This window comes from Leptosomus discolor, chromosome 13 (assembly GCF_034619465.1).
Source record: "Leptosomus discolor isolate bLepDis1 chromosome 13, bLepDis1.hap2, whole genome shotgun sequence".
NCBI lineage: Eukaryota > Metazoa > Chordata > Aves > Leptosomiformes > Leptosomidae > Leptosomus > Leptosomus discolor.
The window spans coordinates 21,471,532-21,489,184 of record NC_141403.1 but is presented as its reverse complement, the minus strand read 5'-3'; the positions used below and the strand labels follow the sequence as shown (position 1 = coordinate 21,489,184).

Here is a 17,653-nt window from a genome sequence, read left to right as displayed (position 1 = left end):
CAACCACTTTCAAACTTAAACTAGAAAAAAACCTCTATGTGATAGGGAGAAGAAAAAAGCAGCCTGTACCTCAAACCCTTAAGGCATCGCTAAGAATCTTATTTTCAGCTGAGTCACAAATCATCTATCTTTGCTTTTATAAAAGAAAATATTTGAGTGGATTCCTTGGAGACTATGAGATTAAGAAAAGATTCCACAAAGTCTCCAAATCGTAAGAGAAATGAAACAATGCTCTTTTGTGTAAACAACATTTTGGGATACATTCCAAAAGATATAATGGGAAGGGAACTAGCTTTAAGAATATGAAGAGCAACCCACTCTTTGCGAACTAATCCACAACCTAAACCACGCTATTTTCATCCAGTACAAGCTGGAATGCTGATTTTAATGCTAAATCTATCCACAGGCTTTCAGTCTGAACCGAGGTAAAAAAGAAGGGCAAAGACCATGTTTGTTAAGAATATGACAAGCTTGTTACTTTAAGGGTGCCAACAGAACTAAGTAAATTATCTTAGTTATGATCACTATGTTCAGCCTATATCAAAACAAATACTACGTCCTGATATGTATAGAACTTTCCTTTCCCTCCAGATATTCATCACTGTAGGCCAAGATTTCCAGTCATGTGAATCATGATGGTTACTGAGCCCCCAGGACTTGGGGAAATACAGCAGACTTCAGCTGCATAAACTAAGAAGTCTCATAAATGAACACACACAGAAGACTCGTTTTGCTGTACTTGCTGTACATAAAAGGCTGTGCACAGAACAGTACTGCCTGTAAGCACCCAAGTAAGACGTGAACATCAGATGGGCGTCTACCTCAAGAATGCTCTGCAGGTCTCAGAGATCCCAGTGTCTAAGTCACCCCTCTTTCATAATAATAGTAACTATAAAACAATTACTATGCTTCAAACATACCCACCACAAAAACTAATCTATTCCTCCTTCTACAATTCCCTTCCATATTGGGAAAACTTGAGCAAATTCAGAAAAATATTAAAAGAATTGTACAAACTATGGAAAATTACACAAAAGAAAAATTATATGTAGGCTTTTCTAATAATCACTAGAGTTATGAAAGATACTGGACACACCGGACTTCCTACACAGCTGCAGTCTCACCTCTTTAGAACGTGTGCGTGCATCTTTACTACGGAGAGCATACAGAACAAACGCACCATTAAGTTAAAGGTTTCAGATTTCCAATAAAATACACACAATAAGAAAAAAAAACCAAATAAAACGAGCGCCGGCTAGGTCCATCGCTGCTCTTAACGCCCGCCCGCCCGACGCACAGGCCATCACCAGAACACGTCAGGGCCTGTTCCCACGCCGTCGGTATCCCGGTGCCGCCGCTCCGGGCAGCACGGCCGCAGGCAGAGCGCAGCGGCGGTGGGGCAGGTCCAAGGGGCCAGAGGAGGTCACAAGCGCTGCCCCTGCCCTCTCCCCCTCCCAGCAGCCGCAGTTGGCCGACGCCATGGGTAACTCCGAGCGGCAACAGAGCCGTGAAAGGCAACCCAAGGGACAAAGCAAACCGCCGCAACTGCTTAGCAGCGGCTGAGAGGAAAGGGCCAGCCGGGACGGCCTCTTTCAACAGCTCTTGGGATACTCGGCACAAGCCAAGCACCCAAGGAATCTCCCTTTTCCACTGTCTTCTGCAGAAGAAAAAAAAAATTTCAAACGGTTTCTGTATTTTACCAAAAATCATTCGTTTCAGCCTAGCTCGCACAGGTAAAACATGGTGTATTTCTAGTGTTTTTGCTATTCTGCCAACTGGATCTATTTTAAGAGTTGTTCAGACTGTTTTCTGAAATTAATCTATTTCAGGGCCTACTGCAGAAAAGGTGTACTACACCATTGATCCTTCCCCAAACACTGGTGTGAAATGACGTTATGCTGCCGAACCAAGTTCTAACATATTCACAAAATCCAAGCAACTTTGAATGGGAGTCTCCAAAATGGGAAGTGATGTATCTCAGAACACCATTAAATAAAATTCTTAGAACCACAGAATCATGAGGTTGGAAAAGACCTCTGAGATCACCAAGTCCAGCTGTCAACCCAGCACCACCATGCCCGCTAAACCACGTCCCTAGGCACCACATCTAGATGTTGTTTGAACACCTCCAGGGACGGTGACTCCACCACTTCCCTGGGCAGCCTGTTCCAGTGTTTGACCACTCTTTCAGTAAAGAAATTCTTCCTCATGTCCAATCTAAACCTCCCCTGGCGCAACTTGAGGCCATTTCCCCTTGTTCTGCTGCTCGTTATTTGGGAGAACAGACCGACCCCCACCTCACTCCAGCCTCCTCTCAGGCAGTTGCAGAGCGATCAGGTCTCCCCTCAGCCTCCTCTTCTCCAGGCTGAACACCCCCAGCTCCCTCAGCCGCTCCTCACAGACCTGTTCTCCAGACCCCTCACCAGCTTCATTTTTATCCTCCTATATTCTTATAAGAGGGAATGAATTTAACATTGTAGAAATTTTACAGCTATAAATACATTCTTGGCCTTAGTGAAATATCCTTCGCCTTGCAGTAGGACTGCAAACAGCAAGTGGTACCAGGTGAAGGAGCAGTGTTGATTCCACATCCGCGTCCCAGGTAGCACATACCACGGTACAGACAAACTCTTCAGTTCAGCAGTTGGGCTGGGTGACTGACGCCGCAGAGCAATGCAGCACACCACGCTAAATTACATGTAGCCAGAAAAGACCTATCCTGTGACTTGGTCTATCAATGGCATAACATGTTTAATTGTTGCTTTCGGAACAAATTACCAGTTAGGGCACAGGTTATTCTGGGGCTTTAACTTGTGAACTGACAGCAGGCCACATCATGGAACAACTTATTCTCAGGGATACAAGAGCAAAGTAGACAACCAAGTGATGATCTAATATTATTTCCCAGATACCAAAGAAAATACATTAGGATTAAGTTTGCTCTAAGGCTACAGACACCACGTGCATGCAAACGCAACAGCAGCAGTATTGGAGATAACAGCACTATGAAACATTAAGTTGTATGAGAAATGAAGCCCAGCACCTTACACAGACCACTCTCCACTACTAGTTTTTTATTTATGGCCTTTTTTTTTTTTTCCTTTTGTACCTTGTACCCCAACTTTCCATTTGTAGTACTACCATTTTATCACTTCGGGAGAGAAGAATGTAAAGAAGAGAAGTATAAAAAAAAAATACACTGCTATTTGAGAAGCACTGGTTATGTGGATAAAAATGCCCTACCAAGTCTCTGAAGTCTTGCTTCTTTGCAATTGCAAACGCTGTAGAGCAAGCTGTAAATAATATATGGGAGTGTACCAAAAAAACCCTGGCACAACATACTACCTTGCATTAAGTGAATTCCATCCACACATGTGCTCACAGAAGTCAATCCAGACTTTCAGTCTTATTGTTTTCTTATTGTTTTAATATAGTGCTATAAATCAAGTATTCTTCCAGTTTTCTATATATCAGAGAAAACCAAAAACCTCAGTTCCTTTCTGTGGAACTGTACTTTTTTCATACTAGTCATCTGAGGATTGAAGCCCCACTTCCACACTTGATATTTCAGTTAATGGAGTTACTGCTAATGACAGTAGGTAGATATTCTTTCTGGCTCAGAGTGAAGGACACAGAATCACAGAATGTCAGTGGTTGGAAGGGACCTTGGAAGATCATCTAGTGCAACCCCCCTGCCAGAGCAGGACCACCCAGAGCAGGTCACACAGGGAAGAAATTCTGCTTTTTGTCTGCCAAAACACTACCGACCGTTTCCAGGCACCAACGTGCCTACATTCCCATTCCAGTGTTGGAACAAGGGTGGCTCCTCTGCCGTTCAGCCCCTTCTTTCCAAACGTTTCAGGAAAGAGGCCTTTTGTCCTCCCCCTTACCTAACACTGCTCTCACTGGGACACGCCAGGCTTTGGGAGGGGCTACTCTATTTTCTGTCTTTTGCTACTTTCCTTCCTTCGCCCAGAGATGAGAGTACATGGAGAGTAAAGCATCGCGGCTGCATCACATGTATTCCTCATGGCCTGTTCCCAACAATTCTCCCATACACCAAGAGAGGGATTCTCCCAGTGGAAGGGAAGCTGGTGGTTAAGCACTTGCTTGGTCAGGGGACAAACTACGTTTGCGGACTACTTACTGCCTGTAGGTGGTATCTTTCTCAGCTTTATCCCATACAAAGAGGAGTTTTTAGGAGGGTTAAGCACAGCAGACCATACGCCAATAAAAAGTGCTACATAAACACTTTTCTTCTTATAAATCCTTGAAATCTGTCTTTAAGAACCACATAACAGTTTGCAAGGCTCCGCTCTTATCCTAGGCCCTAAAGCCAGAAAGCCATTCCTCTCAAACAGATGATGACCATCAAATTATCAATTTAATAAAAAAAACCATGCAAGTGAAGTTCCTGGGCCCTCGCATTACAGTGTAGCAGCAGGGTAAAGTCAACGCATTTCTAAGGCCCTTCTGAAGCGCTTTAGGTAACAGCACATTCCTGTTTTGTGTGGGGCATTTCCTTCCCTCAGCCTATACCGGCATGAAAGATTCATGATGGGATTCTGCTTCGGTTATGGAGAAGACTGGTCACGTAGCACAGAAGAGCTACTAACGTTAACACAGGTGCTCACCAGTGGAAACGCATGTTGGACTCTTGAACGTGGAACAGATAAGAAGAATGGCTCACCAACGCGACTACAGTATCTTAGAAAACCAAATTTAAGGAGGCTAAAAAAAAATGTGTGTCAAGGCAGGAGAAGCATATATTTTGAGCACTGAAAATGCTATGCTGAATGGGTAAACTGGTGAGGTGGAACCGATTTCTGGGAACACATGAGTGTGCTTCAGCCACTCTATTTCACTCCAAATAAAGAAGTGGATAGGGGGTGTCTTTTTAGGAAATATTTTTCAAAAATTACTCTCAAAATGGGGGAGAGAGAAGGACAAGCACAGAGAAGCCTTTTAAATGCAGATAAGTAAATTTGGTCACAAAACACTATGAAGAGAAGTTTTGCAGGAGGGGGGAGAGAGAGCGCAGTGAAGTGATTTTGATTTTGCCTCGGCTTACCAGAAAAGCAGTATTTTTTTTAATTACTTCAAAGCTCACCAGTGAGGCCATTTTGACATAACAAAGGGCAACACACACACACAAAAAAAGAAAAACAATACCAGTTCTTAGATTTTCATTTGTTTAAAAAAAAAAAAAACCAACCCAAACCAACCAAACAACCTTTACAAAATCAGCAAAGCACCAACCACAAGACACGTAGTATTTAGCTTTCAGGCTAGTTAAGAATTGGGGAAAAAACCAGTGTTACTATTTTGATGAACACTGAATGGTTACTACAAAGTTTTACTTCTGATGTTAAAACATAACAGCAGATGTAGAATTCCATAATTTAAGGCAAAAAAAAAATAGTGTTTTGATAAAGAGCTGCTTGTAAGGCTTAGCAATATAAAAACTGGTTTTGTACTAATCTGAAGCACACTAGACAGATTACATGCTGTAGCTCCTTTACAGATACAACTAATTTCTCAGGCATTCTATTTAAGATAATTTCTACTAATTTTGATGCATTACTGTGTACATTCTGAGTGTGTGTGTATATATATATATTGCACAGTCCAAGTAATTTTAACGTTTCAATCTTAGTACACAAAATACACTCTAATTTATTTCCATCTCCAAGTATGTTGTGGTTTTTAACTTTATCCCCCAAAATCTGTGGCCACTGATGGAAACGGGTCACGTTTGCAGACGGGCTGCAAAAGCAATTCTAAATTTAGATAACAAAAAACGATCCTGCACTTTAAACAGGTAAGAATGAGAACACTGCAAAACGCCAGACAAAATAAATAAAGAACCTTGGTTTGTTAATTTCCCTCTTGGTTAATTAACACCTATAAATGACCTTTAGCATTGACAAGTCCAACTTCATCCAGAAAGCCAAGGTTTAAGAAGATCTATCCAAATAGGATTGATTACTGATTACAGCATTGTGAGGAGCACAATTCAATCTGATTTATTTATTTTTTTTTTTTTAGAGGCTGGGACTGCATTCCCAAGTAAGCTGATGTGACTGCCAATGAGGTGAAATGCAGAGAGTCATTACACTATAATAATGTTGATGTTACCATTTCTACATTTATCTAAAGCAGAGAACATATATCATTTTAGACTGAAATTAAACCTTGTCAGAAATAATTTTTCTTTATATTGTTTGGAATTAAAACCATATTGAATTGATCCATTAAGAATATACTCTCTCCCTCTTTGTGCTTTTCAGACTGTGTCTGCATCCTTAGGCAACGGAACAATTTTTATAATTGTAATAAAACAAAGTGTTGACTTTAAGTTAAGAAAATTGTTGCTTGAATGACTAACTACTTCAGCAAACACAATAAATCCTTCTAAGTTTAACATCCAGATAAACACATGCTTGAACAGGTACGTACTGTTCACAGTTTTTCATCTGTAAGTTTGTAAGTTTTAGTCTTCTGCTCAGTGTCCATAAAGCAGGTCTGCATCTCTGAATTTTAATATCGGTTTAGTCAAAAAAGCGTCTACCCTTAAGCAGGAAAACTAAAAATTTGCCATTAGAAACCCCCAGTTGGTAAGTCCAGCGGTGATGTTACACTCCAGCAAGAAATACACCTGAAGCATCTAGCTGTTCTCCAGTGAGGAGAGGAAGGGTAAGTCAAGCCCGTGTATTTCTTGCCTGTGTCTGGACACAGAAGTTTCAGTTGTGTGCACCGAGAAATGACCCATCTCAGTGCCTGCTTTCTCCCAGAGCCAGCAGACACAAGCACACTGAACTATATTCCCAACAAGAGCATATCAACACGTTTTACAGGAAAGCCTCTAGAATACTATTTTTTTATTTGTTTTCAAAGAGCAGCAGGGAGAGACACTCTGCCGTTTAAAACCAGTCCCAAATAGTACTTGGAACAATTCCTCTCTAAAGCAGAAGAGGGGGCAGATTCATTTCCTCTCGAGCTCGCAGCAGTATCACCACTCATCAATTTAATTTCAGTTTTGTTTCAGCAACAGTTAGGTGCAGATTTTTTGTTTTAATGTTCGAATTTTTAATCTCTCAACTGTAATGTATCTTCTAATTTCAAAGACTATTTTAGACTCTTTGCCTGTCTTTTGGCTCCTAATGCTGCATACTCCATGCAACATGGAATCCTTATTGTCAAGGCTGAGAAAACCCAGGAAGATTCCCCCTCCCAAACACCCTCCCGACTACTGCTTCCCTACCTGCTGCAAGGCTCACTAGCACAGAGTATCACCTGCAGGTAGTGCGTGTCCTGTCTTACAGAGGTCTGCAAGCCAACCTCACCCCACAGTAGGGAGACATCAAGATGCTGATCCCACTTAAAGGCAGAGTTAAAACTACATGTTAAAAAAGTTGATAACTTTTTTTTCCCTTACACTGAAGTACTGCATTTTATCACTTACTCATCTGTGACAGCCTTAAGTGTTATTTCTGTTTTCAGTTCCCAAATCCATCCTTACTGGTCACATTACTTGTTGGCTGCTGCTTTAAACAAGGATGGTCAGTCCATAGAGAGAAAAACCCTATGCCAATATTATTATTGATTTACGGAACAATCTGAAAGACAGTTCACACAGAGTTGATGCAGAAAACAGGCTTTAGAGAAAGTCTTCACCTGCTCAGTGTAAGATTAATTTTTAAATTTTTAAAATACTCTATAGAGCAACTATCAAGGCAGTCATTTAAAGCAGGTAATTTTCCATATACTATACTAAGCCTTGTTCTTCACATTCAGAAGACTCCCCCAGCTAACTGTGGTACAAAGAACAAGTCCCTTCAAGGAAAAATGAATACACACATTTAGAACACTGAACATCTTAATAGGTCGATGACACCTTGAAAGGCCTTTGGACAACTAATGAGTACAGTCTGGTTATCCACGCACCACCTGTTCTATCAGCGGCAGACAAAATTCTAATTAAAAGCATGGTTTCTAATTAGAATAGACTATTGCAGTTGGAGGGGACCTACAACGATGATGGAGTCCAACGACCCAACCGCTTCAGGGCTGACCAGAAGCTAAAGCACGTTACTAAAGGCACCGTCCAAATGCCTCACGCTGCCTGGCTCGAGGCATCGGCCACCCCTCTGGGCGGCCTGTTCCAGTGTTTGACCACCCCCTTGGTAAGGAAATGCTTCCTAACGCCCAGTCTAACCCCCCCGTGAACTGCTCCTAAGCTCGTTATTTTAGCTAGTGTTCGTATGCTGAGAGCGCAACACACGCCAGGTCGTATTATGATGATTTGACTCGGTTAGCTTGTGTATGTGCAAGCGTGTGCATGTGTACGCGGAATATTTTGCTTCTTAGTGTTTCATGAAAATTCTGAGTTCATTTAGGTCCCCACCGTAGATGGAACACAACATTTAACTGTTAGCAGCTGTAACAAAGTGCGATGCAAGCAAAGGTGGTATATGTACGGCCATAACGGGTAGGAGCCAGGCTGCAGCTTGTCAGCATGCTGCTGGATCTCTTTTTTTGTAGGTTTATCTGCTACTTAATCTTTTGCTGATGAAAATTTGGAGGAACTGCTTGAATATTAACAGTCACTTTGAAAACATCATGGAAACTTTAAACACAAATCCTTTCAACTTTTATCAGTTTTCTGTGAGAGATATTCATGCAAAAAAAACCTTTAACATTTTCTAAAAATCTAATACACCTCTAGAATCTGCTGAATTTAAGCATGTTACAGTGCACAATCTCCGATCAACTTTATATATGAAATAATTTCATTTTGAACACCTGTGAGAATTATTTATCAGTCAGAAGTTGTTCAGCATTCTTAGAGAAAGATTCTGTTACTACAGGGCTCATCTTTGCATCAAATGGAATAGAAAATAATTATGCACCATAAACACGCTGGTTCCATTTTGCTCTAGCATTTTAAAACATAAGTTACAAACATTAAAATAATAAAAGGCCATCTACGTCCACGTGATGGCACGTATTCACCTGTCTGTCAACGAGACGTTTAAAAGCATCTCTCTATTAGAAACACAAATCAATACACTCAGGGGACTGCCATAACGGCTTCAAGCCATTGGTATTATCATTTCATTCTTACTGCTCCTACTCAGCGCAACTTACGAATGGCGTGAAAATGGCAACCCGTCACAAGTGATTTTTTTTCTACACCTCCTGCAAAAATGTTTTCCTTTTAAGTACCTTCTCACTAAACACAGGTCTGGGTTGTAAGGCACAGCCTACAACTGAAGGTTCATTGCTCTATAATTCAGGGCCCTCCCCAAGTCACACCAGAAACATCACCGGTGAAATGAGGGGCTGTTTGCTTCGTTTTGAGCTGCAAGACCCTTGTACAGAGGGAAGCACTCAACACTCTGGTACTGTTTTAACGGACAGATCTCTTGACAATGTTTTCATTGCTTACAAAAATGCCTGGAAGAGCATCCTGGGCACTGAGCAGAACCTCAGTTAGCTTGCTCCTCTTCCTCTGGGAGCCCAAATACGTGTTAGTACTCTGTTATAAGCATTCCTCAAAACAACTGTGTAGCTTTGGCCAAATAATTTACAGTAAAATAATTTGAGAGAAGTGAAGTGAGAATTAACATTTAGCTGTGAGTTAGAAGTCTGAAAGTCTGAAGACGCATTTACACTTTGAAGACGGATGTTTCCATTAGTCCCTGTAACACTCCTAGCTAAAGGAAGAACAATTTTACTTCTGAAATACCAAAGTTCAAGTCAGTCCAGCACATGCAAAATACATGAGAGCAAGACCTTGTAGATTTTTTGTTTTAGGTACATCTACCTTTAAGCTTTATGAAAACAAACATAGGAAATCACCCAGTAAGGCTAACATACCTTATTTTTTGGATTGGATGTGTTCATTACACTTCGAGTTTCCTTGCCTGTGTAAATGACAACACCAATTACAGTCCCTGAAAAACAAACAAACAGAAAGTTAAACAGGGGTGTCAAGTAGTTAAGAGAAAATTTGTCTGAATTAAGACTTGCAGTAATTTACAGTCCCTCAAATGAATCAATCGTATGAAAGAGACCAAACATTTCTGCAATGTACATAGTACTGTGAATGTTGTTTTTCAGAATTGACGACGAAAAGGTCATCGTAACATCTGTAACATCCATGAGAGTCAACACTGTTTCTTTCTTTTAATGGAAACAATACTTCCAACTGTAACTGGTTAAAAGCTTATATTTGACATTAAAATTGCCTCCAACTGTTTTCAGAAGTTAACACACACACAGCACAAACAACTGCCCTTCACAAGGAACACAAAAATGAGCACAACGGTGCTGAACGCATCATACGCTAACTGCCTGCCAGCTCTGTCATTCTATAATGATGTAAAATCTAGTTCAACCAATTAATTACTCTGATAGAATCCCACATAATAATATTCTCCCGTTCATTAACTTATAAAAATGATTCCCCAGTTCCACTTATCTTTTAGTCAATTTTTACCGGACAGTATAGGAAAACTTCAGCAGCACTAAATAAATTTTTATATTAAATAAGCACAAAACCAATCCCTTATTTCTATTACTTTTTCAAGTGACCTGAAATGGCTTTAAGGCAGTACAACCAATAATGGGATACTTTTGTCATCTTTATGCCATAAAGAAATAACTAACATCACTTGTCAGAAGCACCCTGCTCAGAAAACTTTAAAAACCAGAACTACTACACACTTGTCTGATGTTAAGTAACTTAATTTGTCTTTGGCAATCAGGACCACGTGTAAGATCTGTTTTCACTGCTCTTGCAGCAGAACAGGTCGTAAAAAAGTGAAGGAACAAAAAAAGGAAAAAAAAAGATGACAGTTGAAGATGTTGGCCTTAAAAGAAAGGAAGTTTCATTTACTCAAAAATAAGAATGCAAGTGAAAACTTTGAACACACGTACAAAACATCAGTGATTATACATTACAGCTGCTGGATAATTAAAAATTCCTTTTTCTATTATTTTCCTCTCTGTACTAAAGCTTTTTCTTAAGACTTCCCTTGACATAACATTTTCTTCAAAGCTAGTTTGCCTCTGCTGACAGTTCCACATGCAAATCTGCACACTAGTACATAGGTAAGGCGCCCCCAACACACCCCAAACCCCGCCTGACTTCTGTTGGCCAAAGCATAGCATTGATTCATCATTTCTGAACTCTTCCTACTGGTCTCCAACCAATGCCCCCATCCCTTCGGGGCACTTCATTTTGGAACGATCCTCCGAGCTGACCTCTGTGCAACAGTCAGAACACACGGACGATGCCCTGTAGGGAATCCCCTCCTGCACACCCCAACACCCTCTGCCTTTGTAGCTCCCTTGTTCGGGGGAAGTCCATGAAGATCTCTCCATTCCTGCTGGCACCTTTCCACTGTTTCACCTGGCCAGGCTGCTGCAGCTCAGGGAAACATGCTTGTCTCGTATTTTGCTCCTTGAAAAGCTGGTTTCAAAGCTGAAACTCAGATAAAACCCATTTCGACTACTGAATTTTGATCATAACTTTGGCTAAATCTGACTGGGCTGCTGCTTTTACTGAGGCATTACTGTTAGTTACTAGCACAGTATCCCTGGTAAATCTAGGGTTCCTTAGACCCAAATTACACCAGTACAGAGAACTCCAAGCCTAATTTTAGCATGGTCCCAACAGTGGGTACACCAGGGACAGTTCTGGTGTCCTAGAGGGTTTTTTTCCCCCCATTACTCTCTCTCATCATCCTCAGCAAATCCAAGGATAATGCCAGCTGTGAAGAAAGAGACATGCCTGCGCTAAACTCCACCCTGACCCACAGCAGAAGGAACTGGCTCCAGTTTGGGGCTCCTGGAAGCACAGCTGCACTACAAGCCTGGGCTCATCAAAACCAATGACTCCAGTACTTTCACAGAGGGGCCTCGATGCCAACTGGCCCCCAGGTAAACTCAGGAGCCACTGACTGGTGAGGGCACAGGGGTTAACACAGGCGGGAGAAGTTACAGGAGACACTGCTAGAATAAACACGTGGGCCTGGAAAAGAGATCACGAGGACTTGTGCAGAATTCACACACAGAGTCAGGCGTACTCCGGATCTGGTGTGTGATCACAGTAATTTTTGGTATCTCCCAAGCACTATGTGAACCATATAAGAGGGTGCTCAAATTAAAATCATGTGTAGGGCTCGGCACAAAAAACGTGCAGTTATACAAATTGCTCTGATTTTACCTAAAGTGATTTTGCAAGACTGACACCTGCCGAAATGATCACAAAATTCCATTAATACAAATCTCCTCTTAACAGGTATCTCAGCAGGTGTCTCACAAAACTGCATTACCTTGTGTAGAGTCTGAACCACACTGATCATTACAGTAAATGGAGAGCAAAAAAGTTAAAGTCTGTACTGTTGGGGACATTTTGAGGCTTTTTAGAATTTAACTGCTGACTTTTCTCTCCCTTTCTGAAGGGAAATCTACCAAAGCTTTCAGTAAATGCAACCACTACAGTCAGTGATGTCACAAACACAAACGATCCAAAAGGTAAGTAATTTGATTAAAAATAACCTAAGAGGTTTTCAAGATACTTAGTGGTTTAAATTATTTGGTTACATTTAAAGTTGTTTCTTCAATGAGAGCAGTTTTTCAAGTTCTCACTAACCGAAACTCCCCTTCCTTCAGGCACTATTATTAGCTCCACAGCAATGACACAGAAATTAAGAATGGCACGGAGACTCTGTACCTTCCTGCTACATTTTTGAAACTCACTGGGATGTTGCTTGTATGCAGAAAAAGTCAGAATATTTTTTCCTACCTCGCTTATGAAAGAACAACAAAAGGATGGCTGGATGCTTTGGACTTGAGAGAGAGGCTTTTGATTTCCACCCCTGCCAGAGGCTTCCAGTGTGATTCTGGCAAATTAGTCTCCATACTTTCTGTGGTTAGGACAGTCACCAGCTCTGCCAGGGCTTTACAGCAAGGGGCAGAAAGCGCTTCAGATTTGGTAGCAGTAGGAATCTCCATTTAGGTAGCTAAACTATCAATTCTGAGACTAGAACATCTGGGTATATAATGTATACTAGGTGTGACAAAATGGTAATTTTTTTTTTTTTTTTCCCATTTAGCTTACTGTTACCCTAAGGGGTAAGGAGACATACTGAAACCAAGGGAAGTAAACACCCTCCAAATGTCCAAATTTGAGGAATCTCACTCCTGAACTTCACTTGATATAAAAAGGCCACGGAATAGTTTATTCTCAAGTTGCTTGACACTACATGATTTTGTTGAACCAATTATTTTGTTCCCAAAATTCAAAAAGAAAATAAAAATAGTCTTAAATTATAGCAAATATTTTTCTTGTCACTTGTAATGCTCTAGCAATAGGCTTTTTCTTCCCCCCTGTAGAATCCATTATTGGAGTATCCTGATATTTTCATGACCTTTGGTAACCTGCATTCAACATGTAGTTGATAAGATTCCTTGAAACCTTTACACACTTACATCTACTGTTACTGATCTGCAAGATGATTGATTTGTGGTCTCTCTCCTCTAGAACTGCCAGGACATCAGCAACCAGAGCTCAAATTTTCTGAGGTATTTCCCACAAAATCCCCAAACTCTTTTCCCAGCCTGACCTTGACCCTCCGTATCACCTTAACAAATACCAACGGCATGTGTCTTAAGAAATAGAGCAAGCTCTCCTAGCTGATGCAATGGGTTTTATGTAATACAGCAAAAGGGAACAGCAGGAAATTCAGCATGTGTTTAATCACTGGAAGGGAAAAAAAAAGGGAAGCAGAACCTCCTTGTCTAACAACTGTCCTGTATGTCCTAGGCAAAACCTTTTCTAGAATTAAATAAGGCTTTGCATCTGCCAGTCAGCCTCCTATTGCCTTCCTGGGCATCAGTGATGGAGCTCCCTGTCTCCAGCCCTGCGACTGACAGCACCAGTCAGTAACAGGTCACGGCAAGAGAGCAGGTTGACGCAGAATGCTTTGTAACAACCTCCGAGGGGCTGGCGAGGGCCTGACATAGTCCCAAGAGCAACGGGCCACACATTTGCTTGGCTTTGTACCAGGTGGATGCCCAAGCTGCTTAAAGAGCAGCAGAGGAAGGCAACTTCCAAGCTAGGATGCCTTGAAGACTGCCACCTGAAGAGTCTTAAGGTCAATGAAGAGATGTGCAGGCAACGCTGCAAGGCAGAACTCTCCCCCAACCACCTGGGCACAGGCTACAAACCTACTTTCTTCAATCGAAGTGGCAAAGATTAGGCTTGCACTTCGACATCATACACTTTTGGGTGAAAAATACCTGCCCGTAACAGAACTGGGAGCCCAGACAGTGCGGAGACTGAAATAAGATGCAAGGGTGGCTGAGGTGAGGTAGCCGTCCACAGAGCAGATAACCAGTACAGACTTCCACACGCTACGGGCTGTTGATTCTTCTGTTTTCATAGAATCGGAGTGGCACTCGGAGGACCCCTGCAGAGGCTGTGTGCAAGCGTGATCTTCCACTAAGTTTTTCAGATCTAATCAAGGACTGTGACAAGCCATGGCAGGGGAGGGGATGCAGAGGCGCCTGCAAACTTGTGGAGGCAGAGTCCACCTCTGACACCCTGCCGTGGCAGGCTCTAAGCAAGGCAGCTTATACATGTTTATAATGCACTCAGACAGTAACAAGTGGTTTTATTAACAAGATTTTCAGTTGTCACAAATCTTGGAAATTCAATTACGAAGTCTAATTTTTTAAAAAAGCCTAGAAAAATTCAAATTTAATTAGCTTAGCATCAAGTATCTTAACTTAGCTATGTACTGTCAACTTGGAAGTGAGATGAAAACAACTGAATGATACATCAGTTATCTACCAATTCTACAACATCTTAATTTTAACAGTCTGCTAATTATTTTGCCTTGTGGTCTTCTTCATGACTACATGCACAGGGCACCTATAAGACTTTATAAATTCCTTATTAGATAAGCAACAGCCTGAAGGCAATAATTTCCTACTCTTTGTTCCAAAGGTCTAATCCTGTCAAATGCTAAAATTACCTCCACAGAGGAGCCGAGCAATTCTTAAGACCCGGATTTATGATACCCTACAGAACAAGCAAATATCCCAATAGAAATCTTGTATGCTTAGTAACTGCAGTACTCACACGAGGAGGACGTCATCACAGTATTAAATTGTAGTTAACACATCAGATGACATAAGTGAAGTGAATGACATGCCCAAATTTAGATTAAGATGATACAATTAATGTCACAATATCAGTTATTGAAGGAAATTATTCTTCTCTGCTACCTTAATTCAACCAACTTCTGCATGTATATCATGACACCATGTTTAATTACTCGATCACATGTTGTTTTTCCCTTCAGAAGGGGCCGCAGTCTTGAAGAGCCATTCAATATTTTTACTGCGTGTCATTCAGTGAGTTGCCCTGAGTCCTCCTTAGAGTCTTATTCCACTATTCAAAACCATATTCCAACAAAAGAATGATCTTCTCCCATGTTTTTCTACTGTCATCATTAATAATGAACAGAAGTCCATCATAAACAATTAAACCTTCACAAGACCCCTCAGAAATAAAAAACCAGAAGCATATGCTGAGGCATAAATTTTAAGGAGCACTGTCTCCATTAATTCGGGTGCCAGTTTAGATGGCAGATCAAGAGGCCTCAGACATCGGCTACGCTTCTAAACAAAACCAAATCATCTACCCTGGAAATGAAAACATAAACAGTTTTCAATTAAAATTCAAAATTATTGATTCAGAATTACTGACTTTGCAAGTGTACATCTTTGAGTACAGCTTTCCCCTGTATATGAATCTGGGGAAGGGTAAACTCAAAACAAGTTTACATAGTATTGAAATCTGTAATTCTGGAGTAGCACCTTCCCCCCCCCCCAGTTACAGATCTTGGCTACTTAAGTTAAAAACTTAAGTGAGGACAATTTTAGGCATCATCTATTTGACAGAACAGTTTTAGAGAGAACTGTTACCAGTGCAATCAAGCCAAACAACACTGGGGATCAGAGAACACAACTGCCTTTTCAGACTCTGGAAAGGATGCGCAGTCACAGACTCCTTTGCTGCCTCCCCAAACTTGATCTCTTCCCCACAGCCCTCCAGCGGGCCCCTCACTGATGTCGGCTGGAGACCCTTTTTTACTTTCTTCCCCTCCCTCCACACCCCTCCTCTTCTTGGCTCACGTTTCCAGTTGTTCTGATTCCCTGCTTTAAATCTTAGCTCCTTTTCAGAAATCATGCTTTCCCAATTTCTTATTCTCAGTCTTTTTGTGCAGAAGAATAACCACAGCCCGCTGTTCTACAGGCCTTTTGATTTTTCTTACACAGAGCAAAACCAGAAGAAAATAATTATCTGCTGTTAACAGATAACGTGAACTCCTTATAATATCCGAGACACACAGGAAACATTAGTAATGTTTAGAAGCCATTATTTTAAAATTACATAACTGTGTGGCTGATCTATACTCATAAAAAATGCAAAGCCACCCTTGCTTTTCAGCAGGACCCTACCCACAGTGAGCCGAACAGAGCACTTTACAACAAAAAGGTCAGTGACTTAATGGGGTACCAGGGGACAGCACTACTGAAACAGCAAAATGTAAGTAAAAAAACCCAAACCCTGTCAAGGAGGATTAAAAAGGTATGAAAATATCGTGAGTATAGCATGATGAAACTGAAGGGACAGCAGACAGAGAAGCAAGAGATTAATAGCCTGGAAGACAAAAAGAGTTTCCAAAGCCATTAATACTTCATATTGTAAAAACAGAGACAGGCTTCTACGGAAGCTCTTAGGTATATTACCAGCTTTGCTATTGCAACACCTACCTGAAGCAACAACAGTGCTTGCCCATAAGGTATTTTCTATGCTTAGGCTTTCATGAACTGCTGGATCACTGTCTTCCTGTTAAAAATATGAACAGCTAATAAGTAAATCAACATCACAAAGAGTCACAGTCAAGAACAATGGCAAACCATCTAAAAAAGATTAACTTGCACAGGACATCTGCATCCTTCTATCAATCACTGTACAATAGTATTCATTGTACATACTTTATTTGGCTGTATATACACACAAAAATAACTTTCCAAAAAGTGTAACATTGATTGAAGGTTATATTACTTAAATCCAACTGTATTCAAAGAACTAAAGTCAATAGTGTCTTAAAAGAAACATATTTTCTCCCTCAGATGTATCAAACTGCAGAACAGTTTGCTATATCACACAGTTGAAGTGAGTTGTGAACACCAACCACCAAAAATTCATACCCTGTTCTCTATGACAATGTAAATCATCTACACTTCATCCAATAAGTTATGGTCATCATCATTTTGCAACCCAAAGTGACATCATACCAACTTCAGGGAAGAATATTTAGACTTTTAAAAAGAAATGCACACTTGTGCTGTCTTACCAGATATTTACAAAATACATATCCAATGAGAAAATACTTCCAATAGGAAATTGCTTCCATGATTATGGTAAACTTTCCTTTTTTCCTCCCCTCTCTCCTCCCAAGCAATAATGGTCCACAGATTGTAAACAGACTTAATCTCTCATAATCAATTTCGAACATGTACAGATTTGTTGCTCATTAGCAGCTGTGAAATGTGCTGTTTACAG

The 17,653-nt window shown here is 40.9% G+C and overlaps 1 protein-coding gene across 1 annotated transcript in view; it reads right to left on the bottom strand.

Moving 5' to 3' along the window:
• Window positions 1-17,653, bottom strand: part of ATP9B (ATPase phospholipid transporting 9B) — a 167,752-nt gene that overhangs the window by 65,805 nt on the left and 84,294 nt on the right. Inside the window, exons 10-11 of the mRNA XM_086472492.1 lie at window positions 16,858-16,933; window positions 9,883-9,959 (exon numbers count right to left, since the gene is read on the bottom strand). Coding sequence (XP_086328618.1) covers window positions 9,883-9,959; window positions 16,858-16,933 — 153 coding nt within the window. The remainder of the gene's footprint in view (window positions 1-9,882; window positions 9,960-16,857; window positions 16,934-17,653) is intronic.